The sequence below is a fragment of the Rana temporaria genome, chromosome 6, assembly GCF_905171775.1.
Source record: "Rana temporaria chromosome 6, aRanTem1.1, whole genome shotgun sequence".
NCBI classification, from domain to species: Eukaryota; Metazoa; Chordata; class Amphibia; order Anura; family Ranidae; genus Rana; species Rana temporaria.
The window spans coordinates 11,298,676-11,318,024 of record NC_053494.1 but is presented as its reverse complement, the minus strand read 5'-3'; the positions used below and the strand labels follow the sequence as shown (position 1 = coordinate 11,318,024).

The 19,349-nt window shown below is 47.5% G+C and overlaps 1 protein-coding gene across 3 annotated transcripts; it reads left to right on the top strand.

Annotated features, from left to right (window-relative positions):
- The first annotated feature begins 4,843 nt into the window (after positions 1-4,843).
- LOC120943073 (sulfotransferase family cytosolic 1B member 1-like) lies at positions 4,844-15,088 on the top strand. 3 transcript variants are annotated; one of them, XM_040356162.1, is made up of 8 exons: positions 4,844-4,942; positions 5,028-5,284; positions 5,364-5,492; positions 8,710-8,807; positions 12,192-12,318; positions 12,403-12,497; positions 13,179-13,359; positions 14,720-15,088. In XM_040356162.1, exons 2-8 carry the CDS (start codon positions 5,131-5,133, stop codon positions 14,824-14,826), a joined length of 891 nt encoding a protein of 296 aa, XP_040212096.1. In that variant the 5' UTR covers positions 4,844-4,942; positions 5,028-5,130; the 3' UTR covers positions 14,827-15,088. The 3 variants fall into 3 exon arrangements, with proteins under 3 accessions (XP_040212096.1, XP_040212097.1, XP_040212095.1); XM_040356163.1 differs by having other exon boundaries at positions 4,859-4,942; positions 5,045-5,284; XM_040356161.1 differs by lacking the exon at positions 4,844-4,942 and having other exon boundaries at positions 4,954-5,284.
- Positions 15,089-19,349: the final 4,261 nt, after the last annotated feature.

The following is a 19,349-nucleotide window of genomic DNA, read 5'->3' as shown; positions in this document are numbered from 1 at the left end:
TCCTCTCACTTCCTGTTTGGCTATGGGGCAGGAAGTGAAGGGAAATCTCTGCAATGGGACAAATATGGTAAAAAATTAGAAGCCCCCCCCCCCCCCCACAGTTGCAGAATGCCAACCGCCCACACTGTCCATACTGCCCCCCTGCAAAGTGCTGCCCTAGGCCTGGGCCTTGTTGGCCTAGGCCAGGATACAGCATTGGTGCCACCTATCAGTGCCCATCAGTGCAGCCTCGTCAGTGCTGCCTTATCAGTGCACGCCAGTGCTGGCTCATCAGTGCCCACCAGTGCCGACTACCAGTGCTCATCGTGTCACCTACCAGTGCCTATCAGTGCCACCTATCAGTGCAGCCTCATCAGTGCCCATCAGTTCCACCTATCAGTGCCCATCAGTGCAGCCTATCAGTGCCCATCAGTGCAGCCTCATCAGCACACATCAGCGAAGGAGAAAAATTACCTGACTGCAACATTTTATAACAAACTGAAGATTTTTTTATTTATTTTCTACACAATTTTCTGTCTTTTTATTTTCATTTGCTTAGCAAAAAATGTAAACCCCAGTGGTGATTAAATACCACCAAAAGAAAGCTCTGTCCATGTGAAATAAAATAAAAACAATAAAAATGTCATATGTGTACAGTGTTGTATGACCGTGCATTTATCATTCATAGTGTGACTTTTTGGCCATTTCGGCGCTATCTGACGCCCCCCTACCTCTGGCTGCACTCGGTATTGCATCCCATTGAAGTCAATGCAGAACAAATTATTTGTTATTTGAATTAACCACATAGTGACCTCCGCACGCACATATACGTCTACACAATGGCACCAGCAGGTAAATGGGGCGTACCTGTCTGTCCCTTTAAATTTGCCGCCCAGCGGGCGCACGCCCGTCGCTTGCCTCATAAGTGCGCTCGCTGTTTCCGGGAACTGGATGTTCCCGGGCGGCCCGCGATTGCGGTCGGCAAAGCGACGCAGTGCCGAATCGCAAAAAAAGTGGCCCGGTCTTTGTCCAGCCAAATGGTCCGGGGGCTGAAGTGGTTAAAGTCGCACTCCGAAGAAGTCACAGGACTTTGGATGGGTTAAGGTGTGAATGGAGCCTGAATGGTGAAGGTCCTGATAACAGGAGCCGCTCGGGAGGCGGAGCAAAGGTGTGTTTTGGGAGAGGAGGAAAAAAGGTGAAAAGAGTTCATGAAGAACCAATTACATTCACAACAGGGACCCGCTTTGTTCAGCTGAGCTGCGCCCCCCCCCCCTGCCCCCGCTCAGCCACACGTGCTCTATGGTGATTCAGCAAATTTCCTGCCAGGGTTTTATAGTCCTCAGCGACTCAATAACACCAAAAAACGACTAAAGCAGAGCAAAGAGCAACATCCGTCCTGCAACCAATGAGCTTTACTGAGCTGTCTGTAATGTAGACATGATAAAAAATATGGTCAGAGACTGCAGGCATGATACAGGAGATGGTCAGAGACTGCAGACATGATGCAGGAGATGGTCAAAGACTGCAGACATGATGCAGGAGATGGTCAGAGACTGCAGACATGATGCAGGAGATGGTCAGAGACTGCAGACATGATGCAGGAGATGGTCAGAGACTGCAGACAATGATACAGGAGATGGTCAAAGACTGCAGACATGATATAGGAGATGGTCAGAGACTGCGGACATAATACAGGCGATGGTCAGAGACTGCGAACATCATACAGGCGATGGTCAGAGACTGCGGACATCATACAGGCGATGGTCAGAGACTGTGGACATTATACAGGCGATGGTCAGAGACTGCGGACGTAATACAGGCGATGGTCAGAGACTGCGGACATAATACAGGCGATGGTCAGAGACTGCGGACATCATACAGCGATGGTCAGAGACTGCGGACGTAATACAGGCGATGGTCAGAGACTGCGGACATCATATAGGTGATGGTCAGAGACTGCGGACATAATACAGGAGATGGTCAGAGACTGCAGACATCATACAGACGATGGTCAGAGACTGCGGACATCATACAGGCGATGGTCAGAGACTGCGGACATAATACAGGCGATGGTCAGAGACTGTGGACATAATACAGGCGATGGTCAGAGACTGCGGACATCATACAGGCGATGGTCAGAGACTGCGGACGTAATACAGGCGATGGTCAGAGACTGCGGACATCATACAGGCGATGGTCAGAGACTGCGGACATCATACAGGCGATGGTCAGAGACTGCAGACGTAATACAGGAGATGGTCAGAGACTGCGGACGTAGTACAGGAGATGGTCAGAGACTGCGGACGTAATACAGGAGATGGTCAGAGACTGCGGACGTAGTACAGGAGATGGTCAGAGACTGCGGACGTAATACAGGAGATGGTCAGAGACTGCGGACGTAATACAGGAGATGGTCAGAGACTGCGGACGTAATACAGGAGATGGTCAGAGACTGCGGATGTAATACAGGAGATGGCCAGAGACTGCGGACGTAATACAGGAGATGGTCAGAGACTGCGGACGTAATACAGGAGATGGCCAGAGACTGCGGACGTAATACAGGAGATGGTCAGAGACTGCGGACGTAATACAGGAGATGGTCAGAGACTGCGGACATCATACAGGCGATGGTCAGAGACTGTGAACATGCTATAGCAGTTGTTGAGGACAGGGGACATAGGTTTGGCACCAGGGATGTAGGGTGTCATGGACCCGCCCCCTGCAGGGGTCCTTCACACTCACTGTTTAATAATGCAGATCATTGAGGAACACCTACTGCTGGAAGAAGATCAGAAGAAGACATGTCCACCTGGAAAAGGTAAGTATAGAAAACAAAGCATACAATATATGGGGGGGGATTCACGGGGCAGAGGGGTCCTCTGGGAAAATGCGGGGGGGGGGGGGGGCAGGGCACAAAGTTGGGCTTTAAATGTAGCTGAAGATCTTTTTTTTGTACAGTTTGATGTCTTGTACTGAATATTGGGAACTCCTATCATTTACACAGCCAGGTCCTGAACTATGCAGCCTTCTCATGACATACAAGCCCTCAGTAACAAATAGCTGAGCTGGGAGATTTATCCAAAGACTTAGAGAATTAGTCTGGAGGAAACAATGGTGGGAATCCATAGCAACCCCTCCTGAAGACGCCCCTTTTCTTCACGGTTGTAACGTGATTACCATGGGATTGATGACTTCGTTGCGCAACTGCCACATAGAGAACTGCAGCCTGCAAATACCGTGATCCTTAAAGCACAACTCCAGCCACAAATAGATACAGGAGATAGAAATAAATAATTATTTAACCACTTAAGGACCGCCTCCTGCACATATACGTCGGCAGAATGGCGCGGCTGGGCACAAGCACGTACAGGTACGTCCTCTTTAAGTGCCCAGCCCCAGGCCGAAGCTCCGTGACCGCGGGACCCGTGGACCCGATCGCTGCTGGAGTCCCGCGATCGGTCCCCGGAGCTGAAGAACGGGGAGAGCTGTGTGTAAACACACCTTCCCCGTTCTTCACTGTGGCGCCGTCATCGATCGTGTGTTCCCTTTTATAGGGAAACACAATCGATGACGTCACACCTACAGCCTCACCCCCCTACAGTTAGAAACACAAATGAGGTCACACTTAACCCCTTCGGCGCCCCCCTGTGGTTAACTCCCGAACTGCAATTGTCATTTTCACAGTAAACAATGGGCCAGATTCAAGAAGCAATTGCGCCCGTGTAACCATAGGTTACACGGCGCAATTGCTTACTTGCTCCGGCGTAGCGAATGCTCCTGATTCAGGAACATTGCTACGCCGACTGCAGCCTAAAATCTGCGTGGCATAAGGCTCTTATGCCACGCAGATTTTAGGCTACATTCTAGCGATGACCGCTAGGGGGCGCTCCCATTGTGATCTGTGTATAGTATGCAAATTGCATACTAACACCGATTCACAAACTTGCGCTGGCCCTGCGTACGCAAATTACGTAATTTGCGTACGTTGGGTTTCGCGCAACGTTACACATCCTAATAGCAGGCGCAGCCAATGCTATAGGATGGCCACGTTCCCGCGTCGCGACGTTCAAATTTTACGTTGTTTGCGTAAGTGGATCGTGAATGGACGCCATTCACGTTCACTTTGAAGCAAATGACGTCCTTGCGACGTCATTTGCCGCAATGCACGTCGGGAAAGTTTCCCGACGGAGCATGCGCTCTACGCTCGGCGCGGGAGCGCGCCTAATTTAAATGATTCCCGCCCCCGGCGTGATCATTTACATTAGGCGCCCGTACGCCGGGCAAGTTAACACAGCGCCCCCGCAATTTACGGAGCTTCTGCTCCGTGAATCGCGGGCAGCGCAGAAAATTTGCGCGGGCGCAGGGCAAAAACGCTGCCCTGTGCCTGCGTAAGAAAGGCGCAGATTCTTACTGAATCTGGGCCAATGCATTTTTTTTTTTCAGGGATATTTATTATAGCAAAAAGTAAAAAATATAGATTTTTTTTCAAAATCGTCGCTCTATTTTTGTCTATAGCGCAACAAATAAAAACCTCAGAGGTGATAAAATACCACCAAAAGAAAGCTCTATTTGTGAGGAAAAAAGGACGCTAATTTTGTTTGGGAGCCACGTCGCACGACCGCGCAATTGTCAGTTAAAGCGACGCAGTGCCGAATCGAACAAAGTGCTCTGGTCTTTGGCCAGCCGAATGGTCCGGGGCTGAAGTGGTTAAAGTCCCAGGAATTGGAAATTGCGTCTATAGATTCTAAAGGAGTTGGACACTTTTGCCTGAACGCCTCTGGAATGCAGATGTTTAGAGACGACATATCCGTCCAGCGAGTCCCAAAAGGCCCCCACATGGAGGAAGGATTAGGGTGGGGGCGGCCTCACTGGAACAGAACAGACGGGCACAAAGAAGAGTGTGGGAAAGTGTTATGTAATTCAGGGAGTGACTAGGAGACTGCTGAAGCCTAGTAGGTGAGAGGTAAGTAGGTGAGAGGTAACCAAGGGGGAAAGTACGACCTACTGATCAGAACATGATTTTTTTGGTGACTAATCCTTTTTAAAAGTGAATAATTACCAAAAGGGACGGGTCACACCGGGACCTCAGATCTGCGAAGGACGCCGACGACGTATCTCAGCAACGTTCTTCATTCAACGCGGGCTGTCAAGATGAATTCCACGTCATCCGAATGGCGTAGACGAGATTTGGTGAACGTCCGAGGAGTTCCCATGATCTGCGCTTTCGCCCACAATTTGGATGAGATTACCGATCGATTCCAGGCCAGGGATGACGACATCGTCATAGCCACCTACCCCAAATCAGGTACCAATCTCTAGTCCCTGGCGAAAGAGACCCTCAACGCCATCATTGTTTAGGAATTGTGATGGTTTTCCTCTCCTAGGTACAACATGGATGAGTGAGATCGTGGATCTGGTCCTCAATGATGGAGACATCGAGAAGAGTCGGAGGGGCGCCATTTTCCAAAAGGTTCCGATGCTGGAGTTCCGCGTCCCAGGGGAGGTCCCACCAGGTCAGTCATGGGTTTTGGATGGTATTGATCTAGTGTATGGTACTGATCTAGTGTATGGTATTGATCTAGTGTATGGTATTGATCTAGTGTATGGTATTGATCTAGTGGATGGTATTGATCTAGTGTATGGTACTGATCTAGTGTATGGTATCGATCTAGTGTATGGTATTGATCTAGTGGATGGTATTGATCTAGTGTATGGTACTGATCTAGTGTATGGTATCGATCTAGTGTATGGTATTGATCTAGTGGATGGTATTGATCTAGTGTATGGTACTGATCTAGTGTATGGTATCGATCTAGTGTATGGTATTGATCTGGTGTATGGTATCGATCTAGTGTATGGTATCGATCTAGTGTATGGTATTGATCTAGTGTATGGTATTGATCTAGTGCAGGGGTCTCCAAACTTTTCAAACGCAGGGCCACTTTATTGTCCTTCAGACTTTAGGAGGGCCGGATTGTGGCCAACAGGGGCAGAAAATGTCACAGGCCCAGCATCAGTGAGAATAAATATGGCCTTGGGTTTGGTGGTCAATAGGAGGAGAGGTATTCCCCCTATTAGTAAGAGGAATAGTATCCCATCATTGGTATCAGTGGAATATATAGTGCCCCATTGTTGGTGTCAGTGGAAGAAATAATGCCTCATATCAGTGGGAGGAATTGTGCCCGAGGGCCGGATAAAGGCTAGCAAAGGGCCACATCTGGCCCTTGGGCCGCAGTTTGGAGACCCCTGATCTAGTGTATGGTATTGATCTAGTGTATGGTATTGATCTAGTGTATGGCATTGATCTAGTGTATGGTATTGATCTACTGTATGGCATTGATCTGGTGTATGGTATTGATCTGGTGTATGGCATTGATCTGGTGTATGGTATTGATCTGGTGTATGGCATTGATCTGGTGTATGGTACTGATCTAGTGTACGGTATTGATCTAGTGTATGGTATTGATCTAGTGTATGGTATCGATCTAGTGTATGGTATTGATTTAGTGTATGGTACTGATCTAGTGGATGGTATTGATCTAGTGGATGGTATTGATCTAGTGGATGGTATTGATCTAGTGGATGGTATTGATCTAGTGGATGGTATTGATCTAGTGTTTATGAAGGAGAAATAAAATAAGGAGATCCTGATGATCATGGTTGATCTCTCATGTGTAATAGTTTATGTCGCTGAGAGATGACGAGCAGAGAACATGTTCTCATCACAGGACACAACCCTTCTGTAATAAACTTTTACAGAGATGGGCGTTTTATGAAGGTGCCATCTGAAGATCTTCACTGGTTATCTCTGTAAAATATCTTCTCCAGCCCAGAGGTGGAGAATATACTGTAATACAGTGGCGGCTGGTGCTTTTTTTTTGGGGGGGGGGGGGCGCACTCAAACTGAAAAAAAAAAAAAATCAATTGCAGCCACACTGTGCCCATCAAATGCAGCCAGTTTTCCCCATCAAATGCCACCAGTTTGCCCCATGAAATGCCACCAGTTTTCCCCATGAAATGCCACCAGTTTGCCCCATGAAATGCCACCAATTTGCCCGATGAAATGCCGCCATTTTCCCCCATGAAATGCCGCCATTTTCCCCCATGAAATGCCGCCAGTTTGCCCCATGAAATGCCGCCAGTTTACCCCATGAAATGCTGCCAGTTTGCCCCATGAAATGCAGCAATACGCGTTTTACCAAAATGCGCACAAAAAAAATGCACTAATGGTGCGTTTAATGCCCCCATAGTGTCCTCAACCTCCAACAATGTACCACCTGCCCCACCCTATTAGATTGTAAGCTCTTCTGAGCAGGGGCCTCTTAATCTTGTATTTTATTGTATTATAACTGTATTGTTTGCCTTTTTATATTGCTAAGCGCTGGGTAAACTGTTGGTACTATATAAATCCTGTATAATAATAATGTTTGGCAGCCCTTGTAGGGCCCTTCAGCTTCCAACAGTGCCCCTGCAAAGCTCCCAGACCCCCCCCCCTCCTGGAGAGACCCCATCCCCCACATTTGCCTCCCCAGCTTCCTGCAATCATCTCCTACAGGGCCACCACGGCTGCGGCAGAGTCTCCTAACTCCATCCAGAAACCCCCCCACAGTGACACCCCCACCCCCCACCCATAACATTACAGTAGTTTAACCACTTCAATATCGGGCATCGGGCCAATTTTCAGTTTGTTTCTTTGTTTCTGTTATAAAGTTTTGTAAATAAGTACGTTTTCTCCTTCACTGATAAGTGTTTATAGGGAGGCATTATAATGCAGCACTGATGGGGAGGCACTAATATGCAGCACTAATGGGCACTGATAGGTGACACTGATGGGGCAGCCTTTTTGGGCACTGATTGGCAGACTTTATAGGCACTGATAGGCTGCAATGATGGGTAGCCTTTATGGGCACTGATAGGCAGCAATGATGGGTAGCCTTTATGGGCACTGATAGGCAGCAATGATGGGTAGCCTTTATGGGCACTGATAGGCGGCAATGATGGGCAGCCTATATGGGCACTGATAGGGTGCAGTGATGGGCAGCCTTTTTGGGCACTGATGTGCTCTGATGGGCAATGATGGGCACTGACTGGCATCACTGGTGTGCACTGACTGGCATCACTGGTGTGCACTGACTGGCTGCAATGATGGGCACTGATGGGTAGCCTTTATGGGCACTGATAGGGTGCACTGATAGGCGGCACTGATGAGCAGCCTTTATGGGCACTGATAGGCTGCAATGATGGGCACTGATGGGCAGCCTTTTTGGGCACTGATAGGGTGCAATGATGGGCACTGATAGGCGGCACTGATGTGCTCTAATGGGCAGCACTGATGGGCAATGATGGGCACTGACTGGCATCACTGGTGTGCACTGACTGGCATCACTGGTGTGCACTGACTGGCATCACTGGTGGGCACTGACTGGCATCACTGGTGGGCACTGACTGGCTGCAATGATGGGCACTGATGGGTAGCCTTTATGGGCACTGATAGGCTGCAATGATGGGCACTGATGGGTAGCCTTTATGGGCACTGATAGGCGGCAATGATGGGCAGCCTTTATGGGCACTGATAGACAGCACTGATAGGCGGAAATGAAGGGCATCCTTTTTGGGCACTGATAGGGTGCAATGATGGGCACTGAATGGGCGGCACTGATGTGCTCTGATGGGCAGCAATGATGGGCACTGGCAGGCATTGTTGATGTTGTCCTTATCTCTATTTTCCAGGGAGTGAAATATTAGAATCTGTACCCTCCCCGAGAGTGATTAAGACTCACCTACCAGTACCGCTCTTCCCAAAGTCATTGTGGGATAAGAACGTCAAGGTAAGGCCTTAGGGGGTGGCAGGTAGAATGTCTGCGCCTAGTCTGCTAGTGTATGTAGAACTTCCCATCACAAATGACTATTTCCAACAGGAAAGATGACGACGCGGTTCCCTTTGTAAAAGCTTCTAGACACAGTCCCTTAAAGAGGGTGTAAACCTCTAAAAAAAAAAATCACAAAAAAAACACCTGCAATACAAATTCATAATGAGCTAATATGCAAATCTAAATCTCATTCTGTCACCGATACTTTTTTTTTTTTTTTTGCTTTGGATAGAGTAGGAGTGGGTTAGGCCCCCTGTCAAGTTTGTATTGTTTATACCAAGATACAAAAAAAAAGAAAGAGAAAAATAAATCAAAACCTTTGGCGCACCCTAATTATAGTTTAACGTGAAAGCAGGGCCTGCCAAAAAAAAAAAAAAAGTTGATAAGTAAAGATCTGTCAAATATTTGAAGCCTCGGTGGTGATCATTAATCTGAAATCTTAAAGTAAACAATGTCACTCATCCAGCGCTTAGATAAAACCGTAGAGTTAAAAATTAATCGAACAGGCCGCTGCTATATTAACACATGCATATATATCATAAGTCTTAAAAAGTTAATCTCCGGTGATCCATAAGGCAATTCCGACGGTATAGCGCCGCTAAAAATAGCGGCGCTATACCGCCACCGCACCTCCCGCCCCGGTGTGAAAGGGGCTTATAAAGCAGCACTCTTCAGTGTATTAGACACAGGGGCCCAGATTCTTGTAGATCGCCGCAAAATTGTGCGGGCGTAACGTATCTCATTTACGTTACGCCGCCGCAAGTTTTTCAGGCAAGTGCTTTATTCACAAAGCACTTGCCTGTAAAGTTGCGGCGGCGTAGCGTAAATCACCCGGCTGAATTCAAATTCGGCGGGTAGGGGGCGGGTATCATTTAAATGAAGCGCGTCCCCGCGCCGAACGGACGGCGCATGCGCCGTCCCTAAAATATCCCAGTGTGCATTGCTCTAAATGACGTCGCAAGGACGTCATTGGTTTTGACGTGGACGTAAATTATGTCCAGCCCCATTCACGGACGAGTTACGCAAACGGCGTAAATTTTTTAAATTTCAACGTGGGAACGACAGCCATACTTAACATTGGCTGCCCCTCATATAGCAGGGGCAACTATACGCCGGGAAAAGCCTAACGTAAACATCGTAACTTTACTGCGTCGGCCGCGCGTACGTTCGGGAATTCGCATATCTAGCTAATTTGCATACTCGGCGCGGAAATCTACGGAAACGCCACCTAGCGGGTAAAAAAAACAAATTGCAGCTAAGATCCGACGGCGTAAGAGACTTACACCTGTCGGATCTAATGGATATCTATGCGTAACTGATTCTAAGAATCAGTCGCATAGATACGACGGGCCAGATTAGGACTTCCGACGGCGTACATGGCGCTGTGCCGTCGTAAGTCCTTTGAGAATCTGGGCCAGAATTTCACACAGTTTTATAATAATAAACCCTGTGACAGGTAAGTCCAACTGGAACATAGACAGGATATCGCTGACAAAAAAAAAAAATTACGTCATGGTGTAACCACTGTACAACATATCGCGATACTCGCTCACCCATCGTAGAATTCTCATCCGCAGTTATACCCGGGTAGAGCTCACAGCAGCTGACAGATTCACAAGCCGTATGATCACGCCTAGACGCGTTTCGTCATTACGTCTTTGTCAATAGGCGTGGCCATACGTTTTTTTTACAAAATTTCCCGATTGTAAAAACGATAAAGTTACGAGTCCGTCCTGTATGGCCACGCCTATTGACAAAGACGTAATGACGAAACGCGTCTAGGCGTGACCATACGGCTTGTGAATCTGTCAACTGCTGTAAGCTCTACTCGGGTATAACTGCGGATTAGGGATGAGCCGAACACCCCCCCCCCCCCGGTTCGGTTCGCAGCAGAACGTGTGAACAGGCAAAACATTTGTTCAAACACGTGAACACCGTTAAAGGGGTTGTAAAGGTACAATTTTTTTTTCCCTAAATTTTACCTTAGTGCAGTCCTCCTTCACTTACCTCATCCTTCCATTTTGCTTTTACATGTCCTTATTTCTTCTGATAAATCCTCACTTCCTGTTCTTCTGTCTGTAACTCCACACAGTAATGCAAGGCTTTCTCCCTGGTGTGGAGTGTCGTGCTCGCCCCCTCCCTTGGACTACAGGAGAGTCAGGACGCCCACTAACACACAGCTCCTTTCTCTATCTGCAATGTACAGAGCGTCCTAACTCTCCTGTAGTCCAAGGGAGGGGGCGAGCACGACACTCCACACCAGGGAGAAAGCCTTGCATTACTGTGTGGAGTTACAGACAGAAGAACAGGAAGTGAGGATTTCTCAGAAGAAATAAGGACATTTAAAAACAAAATGGAAGGATGAGGTAAGTGAAGGAGGACTGCACTAAGGTAAAGGAAGATATTTAGGGAAAAAAAATTGTACCTTTACAACCCCTTTAAAGTCTATGGAACACAAACGTGAAAAATCAGTGCGAATTGTAAGTTATTGTCCTAAAAAGGGTTTGGGGTCCCGGGTCCTGCCCCAGGGGACATGTATCAATGCAAAGAAAAGTTTGTGATTTTTAATAATGCTTAAAGTGAAACAATAAAAGTGAAATTTTCCTTTAAATTTCGTACCTGGGGGGTGTCTATAGTATGCCTGTAAAGTGGCGCATGTTTCCCGTGTTTAGAACAGTCCCTGCACAAAATGACATTTCTAAAGGGAAAAAAAAGTCAACTACTCGCGGCTATTCATGAATTGTCAGGTCCCGGCAATACAGATAAAAGTCATACAAAAAACTGGCATGGGGTTCCCCCTCAGTCCATTACCAGGCCCTTTGGGTCTGGAATTAATATTAAGGGGAACCCCCAAACCAAAATAAAAAAAAATGCGTGGGGGTCCCCACAAATTCCATTCCAGGCCCTTCCGTACTAGGCCACATGCCCTCAACATGGGTGAGGATGCTTTGGGGTCTGGACCCCAAAACACCATGTCACCATGTGAGGGTCTGCGGGGGGCTTATCGGAATCTGGAAGCCCCCTTTAACAAAGGGGACCCCCAGATCCTGCCCCCCCCCCATGTGAATTGGTAAAGGCAAAAAAAATTTGCATTGATACATGTCCCCTGGGGCAGGACCCAGGTCCCCAAACACTTTTATGACAATACCATGCATATAAGCCTTTCAAATGAGCACATTGGTTTTTCCTGTTAGTGTCCCATAGACTTTAATGGGGTTCCGCGGCTTTCGAATTTCCCCTGAACTCAGCATCTCAGATCTAGTCATGAAAGCGTTAACTGGACTACATTGACCTTTCTCTGCAATGCGTGAAGTTTTGACCAACATTTTCTGTTATCACTAGATCATCTACGTGGCGAGGAACCCTAAAGATGTAGCCGTGTCCTTCTATCATTTCGATAAGATGAACCAGCTGCACCCAGACCCGGGAACCTGGGAGGAGTATGTAGAGAGGTTCATCCAAGGAAATGGTGAGGGGTAACCACAAGTTTTATTTTTTTCACCAGTCGGCCATTTTATTGACCAACCACTAAGGCACTTCCTGTCTGTTGTAGTCGGTTTCGGCTCCTGGGGAGCTCATGTAAGGGATTGGTGGAATCTGAGGCAGCAGAAGAACATGCTGTACGTATTCTACGAGGACATGTTGGAGGTAAGTCTTCCTGTTCATCTGAGGGAGAAACATTTGAGCGCAAAGGAACATAAAAGGTAGACCTAAACCCAATCACTAAGGCCCGCAAGTTTTGCAGGCAAGTTCTTTATTCACAAAGGGCTGCCGACCCGCCCGCATCCACCACGTTAAGGAGCTTCTCTCGAGTGGACAAAGCTACCAGCTCGGTTCCCCTCCCAGGGCGGAAGCCCGACTGTAGATCGTGGAAGAGCAGGCCATCCTCACAATGAGTTTGGAGCTGGAGAAGAGCCACTCTTTCGATAACTCTAGCTGAAAAATGAGAAGCTGAAATGGGTCGGAAGTTGTTGGTGTCGCTCGAGTCCAAGCTGGCTTTTTTTAGAAGTGGAGTCAGAAAGCCGTGTTTTAGAGTTGTTGGAACAATCCCATGTTGGAGTGAGCGGTTGACTAGGTAGCGTAAATCATCAATAATGGTGTGTAAGTTCTCCTGGATGAGCCAAGCAGGGCAGACTTCTCCGGGGTAGTAAGCAGTTTTTAATTTCAAAATCAAGGCTTCCAGGTCGTGGGTCTTTACCAATTTGAAACTAAAAAGTTTTTTTTGGGCAGTGATTCGTGTTAAGAGGGGCTTGATTGGGGAGGCCTAAAGAGTTTTTGGCGCATTGCGCGAGGAGTATATATATATATATGTCGTCTTCTTTTCATTAGGATCCAATTGGCGAGATCCAAAAAGTTGTCAAGTTTTTGGGGAAAGACTTCTCCGAAGAGGATGTGGATAGGATTTGTCAGCACACGTCTTTCAAGGCAATGAAAGAGAATCCCCTTACTAATTACACATCTCTCTCTTCTACCATCATGGACCAATCCATCTCACCGTTCATGAGGAAAGGTACAGTACTGCCACCTGTCTGCTGAAACAGGAACTACTATATGTATACTATTTATAATATACTGTGTGTGTGTATATATATACACACACTATATTGCCAAAAGTATTGGGACACCTGCCTTTACACGCACATGAGCTTTAATGGCATCCTGTAGTCATGCTATAAATGAATCTATCCATTAACGATATGGGGGGGGGGGGGTGATAGTCGTGACACCACTTCCTGCCCGGCGTATTGTCATATGACAGCCGCAGGAACCGCAGAGGTGATCAAATACCACCAAAAGAAAGCTCTATTTTTTGGAAAAAAGGACGCCAATTTTGTTTGGGAGCCACGTCGCACGACCGCGCAATTGTCAGTTAAAGCGACGCAGTGCTGAATTGCAAAAAGTGCTCTGGTCTTTGGCCAGCAAAATGGTCCGGGGCTTAAGTGGATATATACACTATGGGCTAGATTCAGGTACGAGATACGACGGCGTATCTCCAGATACGCCGTCGTATCTCTGAGTTGCGGCATCGTATCTATGCGCCTGATTCTTAGAATCAGTTACGCATAGATTTGACTAAGATCCGACCGGCGTAAGTCTCTTACGCCGTCGTATCTTAGTTGCAATTTTACGCTGGCCGCTAGGTGGCGCTTCTGTCGATTTACTCGAGGAATATGCTAATTAGGTAGATACGCTGATTCGGAAACGTACGTACGCCCGGAGCATTTTTTTACGTCGTTTACGTTAGGCTTTTTCCGGCGTAAGTTTGCTCCTGCTATATGAGGCGTACGCAATGTTAAGTATGGACGTCGTTCCCGCGTAGAATTTTTACATTTTTACGTCGTTTGCGTAAGTCCTTCGTGAATAGGCCTGTACGTAAGTTAATTTCACGTCTAAAGCATTGACGATTTGCGGCGGAATTTCGAGCATGCGCACTGGGATTCTTTTACGAACGGCGCATGCGCCGTTCGTAAAAAACGTCAAATACGTGGGGTCACACTAAATTTGGATAAAACACAAATCATCCAAATTTGAATTAGGCGGGCTTACGCCGGAGCACAAACGTTACGCGGCCGTAACTTAGGGTGCAAGTTCTTTCTGAATATGGAACTTGCGCCCTAATTTACGCAGGGCTATCTGAATCTAGCCCTATATTGCCAAAAGTATTGGGACGCCTGCCTTTACACGCACATGAGGTTTAATGGCATCCTGTAGTCATGCTATGCCTAAATCTATCCATTAAGCATATAGGGGGGGGGGGGGGGGGCGGCGGCGCCCATGTGCCTTTAATGGACGGGCTGCCCCAGCTAAAATCTGATATCTAGTATCTCTCTGTGACATCAGCTTTACGTGTCTCTGATTTCTCTCCCCAGGAATCTGCGGCGATTGGAAGAACCATTTCACAGTGGCCCAGAGCGAGAGACTGGATGAGTATTACCAGAGAGAGATGTCCGGAGCAGACCTAACCTTCCGCTTCTAGAATCAATGGTTCATGTTCCACGGATTACAGCCAAACTGTGACCCCCAATCAATGACACAAGACCAGGACAGAATCTACACCGGGAATCTCGATTACGGTTTATATTTCCAGACTTTCGATGATGGTCAAGAGAGAAAAATGTGGACACCACAAATGTGATTTGTATGACTTTTTGTCTTATTGTTTGGCCTTCGTTCCAGAAAGCTGAAGAACTAACAAGCAGATGGTCAATGGATGAATATGAAGATGCATTTAATGACAACCGTATAATTCTTTCTAATAAAAATGTATAGAAATGACGAAATAATTAGTACAGTAAAACCTTGTGTAGCATTACCCCCGGAGGAGCTGCTGGATTTTTGGGCGGCGTGTTACCTCGTGGCTCCTCCGAATTCCTAGGGGTGAATGATGCGTATTGCATGTAGTGGAAGTAAAGGAATGTCCAGTCAGGTGCTCTTTGCTGTGCTCTTTATTACCCAGCCGGGTAAAAACAATAAACTTGTGTAGGTATATTCAGTAAGAGTTAGGCCGGCGTATCAGTAGATAAGCCGACCTAACTCAGAATCTACGCCGACTTATGTTTAAGCGTATGCTCAAACAGAGATACGCTTAAACATATCTAAGATACGACGGCTTGCGCCGTCCTATCTTAGGTTGCAATATTTTGGATGGCCACTAGGTGGCGCTTCCATTGCGGTCGGCGTAGAATATGTAAATGAGTAGATACGCCGATTCACGAACGTACGCCCGGCCGACGCAGTACTTTTACGCCGTTTACGTAAGAGATAGGCCGCGTAAAGTTAGAGCTAGGTCCTATTGGAATAGTAATGTCAAGTATGGCCGTCGTTCCCGTGTCGAAATTCGAATTTTTTACGCCGTTTGCGTAAGTCGTCCGTGAATCGGGATTTACGTCCACGTCAAAATCAATAGGCCCGTGCGGCGTACTTAGCCGCAATGCACACTGGAAAATGTAGGCGCCCGGCGCATGCGCAGTTCGCAAAAAACGTAAGGTCAAGCCCTATTAGCATACAACATGCCCCCCTCAAACACATTTGAATTAGGCGCCCTTACGCCCGCCGATTTAGGCTACGCCGCCGTAACTTAGCAGGTAAGTACATTGTGAATCATGTACTTGCCTAGCTAACTTACGGCGGCGTAGCTTAAATGCCTTAAGCTATGCCGCCGCAAAGTTAGGCATAGGTACCTGAATCTACCTAGTGGTGAGGAAAGTAAAGCTGAAGAAGAAAGGAGAATAGCAGATTCAGGCGTAATAATAGGATAACAGTCCTGCTCCCAAACGTAACACTTCTCTGCACCACTCCTGCCAGAGTGGGTTTAGTGTACCCGGACAGGCCTCTCTCACTGACCTGGCAGCCGGAATATCACTCAGACAATTGTAGGATAAAGTCTCTGCCACAGACCCTCCTTGGTGAGCCTCAGAAGATACCTCTGCCACAGGTCCCCTCTGGATTGAATTATTGGAGACATACCTCCTTAGATAAGTTACGTCTGGATCTCCTTCAACTTGTCGCCCAGGTACCGACCGGCAGGTGATCAATCCCTCAGTGTCCGGCTACCTCGATCCCTGGTGGTTTGTCGAGGCCCTTTTGGACCGCCAGCCTCTCAATGGCGCTCCTCAGACTGACTCCCCACCAAACAGCAGTACAGCTTGGGATCCTCAAAGGTGGGAACCCAGTCACTCACCGGGTCCCCGTCGCTGTTCAGATGCTCCGGAACCAGGAACACCGCATGGCACGCACGCCCCGGCCAGGTAGGCCATAACGCCGGGGCGCCGTGATGTGGCCACCCTAAAGGTGGGTGCCATGCTGGACGAAGAAGACTCAGAATGGCGTCTGCCCCATAAATACCCCTCCCCCCAGCATGCACAGCGAGGTCAAACCCTCCTGATTGGCTGCTGGGAAAGAGCACCCAAACCTTGACTTCACTGCTGCCACCTGCAGCACCGGGGTTGGAAGAACACCCCAGTACAGCAGAATAAACGTGCAGCACAGCCAAGCTGAGACAGAGACCCTGTTTTGCACCAATCTGGATCAGAGTCTAACTTCACTCTGATCTTAACCTTAAATTTGACTAGCACCGGCAGGGCCGATCCGCCCTATAGGCTCACTATGCAAGCCGCTTAGGGCCCCGCAAAGCTGCGGAGGGCCCCCAAAATTACTAGAGGCCCCGCCTGGTGAGAAGTAATTTTTGGCCCCTCACCCCGCTTCTTAACTCGCTGGCTGCATGGGAGAAGAGGAAAGAAGTCAGCACCCACCGCTTCTCACTGTAATGTAAGATGTCATTTCCGACAGCAGAACACCCCCTCCCCCTACTTTTCAAATTTAATCTTTAATGTAACAAGTCACTGTCGGCAGCGCCCCCCCTGCTTCTCAACTTTAAATGTGACAAGTCATTTTCGGCAGCCCCCCGCTTCTCAACTTTAATGTGACATGATGTCATTTTGCTTAGGGCCCCAGGGAGGTCAGGATCGGCACTGAGCACCGGTACTATAAAGTACACAGGCGCTACACTTGGTTTGAGAGCGTTTTGCAAGACAAGCAAAATGTTTTAATACATTTTGCCTTGCTATACAAGCGATGTCTTGATATAAGAGTAGTATCATGTCACAACTGTGTATAAAATAGAAGAGAGGCGCCTCTAAGTGTAGCAATATGGTTACATTTAATGAAGGTACAACAATTAGCAACTTATTGCTACACTAAGGCCCCATACACACGATAGAATCCATCCGCTGAAAAATCCCAGCAAATGGGTTTCAGCAGATAGATCCTATGGTGTGTACACTCCAGCGGATCTGTTTCCGCGGATATTTATCCCCTGGGATGGATTTCCAGCGGATAAATATTTGATGACATGCTATCAAATCTATCCGCTGGAATCCATCCCAACAGATGGATCCGCTGGTCTGTACAGGACTCACCGGATCCATCCGTCCGAAGGGATCCCCCGCATGCGTCGTAATGATTCGACGCATGCGTGGAATTCCTTATATGACAGCGTCGCGCACGTTGCCGCGTCATAATCGCGGCGACGGTGCGACACGTCATCGCCAGAGGATTTCGGCGCGGATTTCGATTCGATGGTGAGTACACTCCATCGCATGGAAATCCGAGCAAATCCTCAAGAGGATTTATCCGCGGATACGGTCCGCTGGACCGTATCCGCGGATAAATCCTCTCGTGTGTATGGGGCCTAAGGCTCCATTCACACCTAGGTGTTTTAACGCCTGAAGCCCGACGCTATTGCAGCCTGCAATACGCTGGAGGGGTGATTTAACATTGTCGGCTATGGAGATGGTTCACATCTCCACACCGAACGCCGAAACGCCGTACGCCTGAAGCTCAAAACAAGTCCCGGACCCTTTTTTCAGGCGGCTTTCGGCGTTTTGTCGGGGCAAATTGCGGGACAAAACGCCGCAATTTGTCGCGGCAAATCGCGGTACAATACGCCGCGTTCAGGTGTGAATGCAGCCTCAGGCCCATGTACACAGGACGCTGCTAAACTTACGTTCACAGGCAGTTGGATGCTTTTTTTAACTGCCCCTGAACTCATTCAATGTTATCCTATGTGACTATGTACACAGTGTCGTTTATTGCTGTTTTTAGGTAGTTGCGTTAATCAGCGTTTCTTTGAAAGCAAAAAAATGGGTTCAGACACAGAAGATTTCCACGTTTCAACTAAACGCGGGTTTTCGTTTTTGGCATTAAAAAAAAAAAAAAATATGTATGTATACGTATGTGTGTGTATATATATATAATTTTTTTTAAAACGCTTCTAAACGCAAACGTGGCTAAACGCGGCAAAACTGACGTTTTAAACGTGGGTTACGATCTGTCAGGTTTAATCATTTAGCCTTATGCCGCGTACACACGACCGTTTTTCATGTCATGGAAAAAACAACGTTTTTCTCTACGTGATTCCTCTCAATCCTGCCTTGCCTACACACGATCGTGATAAAAAAATGCTCGCGCAAAGCGCGGTGACGTACAACGCGTGCGAGGGTACTATAAAGGGGAAGTTCCATTCGAATGGCGCCACCCTTTGGGCTGATTATGCAAATAACTTCTCATAACTTGCTTCTGAGCATGCACGTTTTTTTTTCTGTTCAGAGCACAGAGGGATGGAGGTGCTTTCATTTTTTTTTTTTTTTTTTTTTTTTTTACACCGTGCCTTTTCATTTTTTTTATCACTTTTATTGCTATTAGAAGGAATATAAACACCTCTTGTAATAGAAATAAGGGTGACAGGTCCTCTTTATGGAGAAATCTGGGGGTCAAAAAGACCTCTAATCTCATCTTAAAAGCAAAAGATCAAAAAAATGTTTTTGATCTTTTGCTTTTTAAAAAAAAAAAATGGGTTTACTTCAGGCCTAGACCGGAAGTGATGTCATGACGTCGCTCCGGTCCTCCAAGGCCATAGAGGCGATCAGAGACAAGTGTCTGTCCGATTCTGTGACCAGCCGGCCGCACCATCAGGTCGTTTCTCAGGTGTGCGGGTGAAAA

Bases quoted from the DNA above. Each gene is read 5' to 3' on its own strand.
- LOC120943073 (XM_040356162.1), top strand. From the start codon at position 5,131: ATGAATTCCACGTCATCCGAATGGCGTAGACGAGATTTGGTGAACGTC. The intron at 5,285-5,363 runs GTACCAATCTCT...TTCCTCTCCTAG, and splicing joins AGCCACCTACCCCAAATCAG to GTACAACATGGATGAGTGAG. The intron at 12,498-13,178 runs GTAAGTCTTCCT...TCTTTTCATTAG, and splicing joins TCTACGAGGACATGTTGGAG to GATCCAATTGGCGAGATCCA.